A 6,000-nucleotide genomic window follows, 5' to 3' on the forward strand; every position below is an offset into this window, starting at 1 on the left:
AGGATTGATGCAACAATCAGCTCAAGAATTTTCTCTGGAGCTAGGGATGGAGCTCAGTACTAATACAAATGAGACCCTGTGTTCAATCCCCAGTATCCTCCCCATAAAGTTTCTCTGACCCAAATACCTTAGGCCAGCAATTCTTAATCTGTGGGTAGAAACCCCTTGGGGTGGGGGTGGGATCAAACAATCTTTTCACAAGGGTCACCTAAGACCATTGGAAAACGCAGATATTTACATTACAATTTGTAGCAGCAGCAAAATTCCAGTTAGGAAATAACAACTAAATTAATTTTATACTTTTTTTTGGGGGGGGTGTCACCATAACATAAGGAACCTTGTTTAAGGGCTGCAGCATTAGTGATGTCTAGAATCACTGCCTTAGGCTGACAGTTAGCTTGCCTACCCCCTAGTGGTACTACTATGTTATCTTAGACCACAAAGCTCTGCAGTCCCTCCTTTTGGGGAATTTTCTTCTGGGACTCTAAACCCTTCAAGGACAGAGGGAGCATCTTTGTATCCTTTGTATCTCCAAGGCCTGATGCATGGTAAAACCTTGAAAAACACTCACTAAATGAATGAACAAGCTATTAAAACAAAGATACAAGACCGTAAAGACATCTTTCTTGTGTTAGTATTTAACACAAGAAAAACACTGTTAAATAATGCCACATGTTCTTACACTAGAAGGAAACAGAGTAAAATGACTTTCAAAGAGTCCTTTTAAACATTAAGTTTATGAAATACAGTTCTGTTGTTAACGTTCCTTTTCAAATGAAAGGGATACTTATTCTACCTTCAATCCTAATATAGTTTATTGAACTGTCTGATTACAAATATATGGAACATTAAATTATAAGGAACAATTAAATTAACTGGAAACTAATTAAACAACTATATATATATTCCTGGGATAAAAACTGATTCTTTAATGCATGTACATTGTAGAATGATTAAATCAAATGACTTTTCCCTTTTTCTCTTTTTATAGTTCTTTAAGCTTTACTGTATCTAAGTTTTGCTCCTAATTATGTAGAGATCTCTGGCATTTTTAGGCATTTTTGTTGATAGCAACTTCAGGAAATCATCAAAAACATCCTCCCAGAAAACCTGAGGTCCATAATTAAATTTTAGATGGACTCAGGCTAAAAATATTAGACCTTCCCATGAAAGGGCAAAGATAATTATGTTTGTGCTCTACAGGGAGTTTACTCATATAAACTTCCTAATAGCCCTGTGAGGGTTATTACAGTACTTTACAAATGACATCAATTCCAAAAAGACCAAGAAATTTGCTTCAGAGGTACATTCTTTGGGATACTGTCTAAGTCCCAATAAAAGTGCAAAGTAAACAACATCCAATTCCAGCTAGGAAAAAAAATGCATGTAAACATTTGATATGGGTTAAAAAATAAACATGCACAAAGGAGGCTGTGTAATATTTCTATATGGCTTGACTCTGTGAGATTAATTTTAGACAAAGTAAATCTACAGTAAATAACGGGATGAGAGTCTGAAAGACCACATAGGTTATTGCCGTGGTCCAGAAAAAAACAAATTTCCTGAGCTGCAGCTTACCTTCTTCTTCATGTTTTTGATGTACCTAACACATCTTACCTTTTTCTTCATGGCTGCATTTGGCATTGCCCACCTGTAGATACAAACCAAAAGATAGTGTTTCTATGGTCTAATTGCCTTAGAAATAATAATTTAAAAAAGTACACGGAGAGATTCAGAAGAATACTCTTTAAAAGAGCTAAATATGTATAAAACCTCGGTTCAGATGTCTTCATTTTCCTAAATCATAAAACTGGGTTTATGGCTTATATTCCCTGTTTCCTTCCTAAGGCCGGGAGATGCTTCCTAGGAAGACATATTTAGGAATACGAACCATTTAAATTCAAGATTTTATATTTTCTTATAAAACTAAAGCAATACTGTGGGTACTTTCATAAATCAAACAGTATTTTAAAATACTATTTTGAATACTATTTTTTAAATTCAGCTTCTTATTTTTCAAATCTGGAAGCATCTTTGGATCTTCAATCGTCCTTCTAAGCTGTGTTTCATTCATTAAAGGCACAAAATACATATAACGCAGCTCTCAAATAGGCATATTGCATTATACGTCACTGGTCAGCAAATGTCTGTCCTCTTCCTCTTTTTATCACCAACAAGGTGATATCATCAAATCACCTTTAAGAAAACGCAAAACTCAGAACTGTCTCCATTAGAACACTACACATAAGGCAGGAATCTCAGCTCCAGGCAAAAGGCTGTTTCTGTTCTGTTTTCCATCATCAAGGGCATGATACCAATCAACCATACTGGTAAATTAAAGCAATTTATCACTGGAGGTTAGTGGCTGTTGCATTTCTCAATACTCTTTACAATTAGCACACCCTCCCTCCCAGGTACAACATAATACCCTGAACCCACCCAAGCGATCCTTCCGGTTCCCCTACTGGAGGTTCCACTTCTGGGCCCAGATTCTCATTCTCCGTCTTTTTCTCGGAGTCAGATTCTTCCATCGCGCAACAAGTTCTTCACAGTTCCTTCTAGATCCGCAGTACTCTTTTCTTCTTGCTCACCTCCCTTACTGCCTATCTTTGCCCAGTGCCTGCGGCCTCCTCTATCCCTGCCTCCTCCTTTGTCCACTGGGGGGCCGCTTTTCCCACAGTTACCTTTAAGAACCCAACTTAGTCTCAAGGCACAGCCAAGCAGGTCAGCCAAAAGGAGCCAGCGATTCGGTGCATGCAAAGGAAGAGATGGAGGAGAAGGGAGGGCAAGATGAATAAGGAATTGGTCCTCACTCCCCAAGGTCTCAAGACCGGAGGTAACTTGGTCCCCTTCAGTGCAGAATGCAAAGGCTGAGGTAATGGAATGAGCTGGACCTAAGCTGCAAGAAGCAAAGCGGTCACCGCCTGGTAGCTCCTCCCGACCTCGCTGCCAGTAAGAATCCGCCTGAGGACGCCTTTACTTCCGTGCCCGCCCTTCAGGAGAGCCTGAGTCTCACCGCAACCACGCTACTGCAGCCCAGGATCACGTGGGAACCTGCCGTAGTCCCAGGCCTGTCACGTGCCGCACCCCTTTGGGGTGGCAAGGGAGGGGAGCTTGGAAGAATACCATAGAGATGGCTCTAGAAAAGCCAGAGTGCCACCCGCTGTCACGTGGCCCGGGCTCTCATTTCCCCGCTGTGGGCCCTTAGGGTGACCCGCAGGCGCTGTGAAAGTGATGGACGTGGCCACGCCCACCCGCTGCTCAAAATTAAAGGAGAAGGTTGCGATTTCAGCACCTGCCACCTGTTTCCACTGCACCTTACGCTTAGGCTACCGTTCGTCCTTACGACAGTTCTACTAATGAAAAAACGTAATACATCTGAAGTGCTTTAAACTGCCTTTCACGTAGAAAACTCAATAAGTTGTTATTGCCAGGACCAGAAACACACACAGGGTTTTAACACATTCACCATTTAACTTTAAACATATGCAAATGTATTTTTAAATTTTCTTATTAACATGTAATACTTGCTCATACAGAATTTAGTGTGGAAAATAAGTTCACATAAGAGAATATATTTTCATAAGAGGTTAGGAAACTATAAAACTGATAACAGACCATGCTTATTATATTCTGGTATAGAGACTGCCAGAAACAGACACCAATTACGAATTCAAAATAATTGCTTCTGGAGAGCAGGACATGGAATAAGATGTGACATAAAGGAATTGCTAATTTTCATTTTAAACCCTTATATATTATATACAAATTATATAGACACACATTTTGTATATACACGCATTAGTTTGGTAAGAAAAGGTAGCAAAAAAAAAAAAGCCAGCTATTAAAGTACTCCTTTAATCCCAGCATTCAGGAGGCAGAGGCAGGTGGATATCTGAGTTTGAGGACAGCCTGCTCTACAGCATGAATTCCAGGACAGCCAGAGCTACAAAAAAACAAAACAAAACAAAACAACAACAACAAAAAAACCACCTTGTCTTAAGAAAAAAAGAGGGAAAAGAAGAAAGAAAAGGTAGCAAAAACTAGTGTCAACTCCCACCAACCCTAGTTGAGATCCTGTATGATCCTTCCTCTTCACAACTTCCATGTTTCATGAAAAGAAATACTCTATTGTGATTACTCTTTTGTGGCCCTAGCAGTAGCAAATTTTTCTGCTTCCTCCAATCAAATATTAACTGTCCAAAGGCGGTAGAGGGACCCAGCAATGACCAAAACAAACTAAAAAAAAATTAGGATATACCTATATTTCATCTAAAACTTGTAGAATACATGGGGCTGGAGAGATTGTTTGGTGGTGAAGAGAACTGTCTGTCCTTCAAGAGGACCTAGTTTCAATTCCCACCACCCACCACCTGGCAGCTCACAACTGTATATAACTACAGTTACAGGGCATCCAACACCCTCACATAGACATGAAGATACACAGAGCACCAATGTACATTTAATAAAGTAAATACACATTTTTAAAAAGTGATGTTTAAAAGCCTGATGGTGGTGGCACATGCCTTGGATCCCAGCACTTGGGAGGCAGAGGAGGTGGATATTTGTGAGTTCAAGACCAAGCTGATCTACAGAGCAAGTTTTAGGACAGCCAGGGTTCCTCAAAGAAACCCTGTCTGGAAAAACCAATAAATAAATAAACAAACAAATAAATAAGATAAAAAGTAAAAAAGTGAAATACACAAGAATACACGTAGCTCAAAGAAGAATAGATAGTAAAAATATATTCCCCAAAACTCAAGTGATAACACATGCTGGAGAGGATGGGGAGAAAAGGGAATCCTCCTCCATTGCTGGTGGGAATGTAAACTTGTACAACCACTTTGGAAATCAATCTGGCACTTTCGCAAAAAATTGGGAATAGCACTACATCCAGTGACACCCTTCCTGGTTATATACCCAAAAAATGCCCCACCACTCAACAAGGGCATTTGCTCAACCATGTTCATAGCAGCTTTATTCATAATAGCCAGAATCTGGAAACAAACCAGATGTCCCTCGGTTGAGGAATGGATACAAAAATTGTGGTATATTTACACAATGGAATACTACTTGGCAATTAAAAACAAGGAAATCATGAAATGTTCAGGCAAATGGTAGGAACTAGAAAAGATCATGCTGAGTGAGGTATCCCAGGAGCAGGAAGACACACATGGTATATATTCACATATAAGTGGGTAATATAGGATAAACATACTAAAATCTATACTCCTAAAGAAGCTAAACAAGGAGGACCCTAGGGTAGTTGCTCAATCTTCACTAAGAAAGCAAATGGGATAGACATCAGAAGCAGCAGAATACAGGGAACAGGACAGGAGCCTACCACAGAGAACCTCTGAAAGACTCTACCCAGCAGGGTATCAAAGCAGATGCTGAAACTCATAGCCAAACTTCGGGCAGAGTGCAGGGCATCTTTTGAAAGAAGGGGAAGATAAAAAGACCAGGGAGGGGGAGAGGTAGCAGCTCCACAAGGAGACCAACAGAACCAAAAAATCTGGGTCCAGGGGTCTTTGCAAAGACCGATACTCCAACCAAGGACTATGCATGGAGATAACCTATGCCCCTTGCTCAGATGTAGCCCATTGCAGCTCAGTGTCCAAGTAGGTTCCCTAGTAAGGGAAATAGGGGCTGTCTCTGACATGAACTCAGTGCCTCACCATTCCCTGAGGGGAGACAGCTTTACCAGGCCACAGAAGAAGACAATGCAGCCAGTCCTGATGATACCTGATAGGCTAGCATCAGATGGAAGGTGAGGAGGACCTCCACTATCAGTGGACTGGAAGAGGGGCATAGGAATAGAAGAGGTAGGTAGAGTGGGACTGGGAGGGGATGAGGGAGGGAACTACAGTTAGGATACAAAGTCAATAAATTGTAATAATAAAAAAATAAAATTAAAATTAAAAATGTAATAGGCCACCAAGTTGACTAGATATCTAGGGCAGCCACGGAGACACAATAGACGCCAGAATAGAGAGTCAA

At 40.5% G+C, this 6,000-nt stretch overlaps 1 protein-coding gene across 3 annotated transcripts in view; it reads right to left on the reverse strand.

Moving 5' to 3' along the window:
* Rragb (Ras related GTP binding B) overlaps positions 1 to 3,156 on the reverse strand; it is a 38,096-nt gene extending 34,940 nt beyond the window's left edge. For 2 of the 3 annotated variants that reach the window (XM_055606923.1, XM_055606922.1), the window contains exons 1-2: positions 2,440 to 3,156; positions 1,618 to 1,651 (exon numbers count right to left, since the gene is read on the reverse strand). In XM_055606923.1, the coding sequence (XP_055462898.1) occupies positions 1,618 to 1,651; positions 2,440 to 2,531 (126 nt within the window). In that variant the 5' untranslated portion in view covers positions 2,532 to 3,156. The remainder of the gene's footprint in view (positions 1 to 1,617; positions 1,652 to 2,439) is intronic. The other variant, XM_055606924.1, reaches the window with a different exon arrangement.
* Positions 3,157 to 6,000: the final 2,844 nt, after the last annotated feature.

Source organism: Psammomys obesus, unplaced genomic scaffold, assembly GCF_907164565.1.
Source record: "Psammomys obesus unplaced genomic scaffold, mPsaObe1.curated_primary_1811, whole genome shotgun sequence".
NCBI classification, from domain to species: domain Eukaryota; kingdom Metazoa; phylum Chordata; class Mammalia; order Rodentia; family Muridae; genus Psammomys; species Psammomys obesus.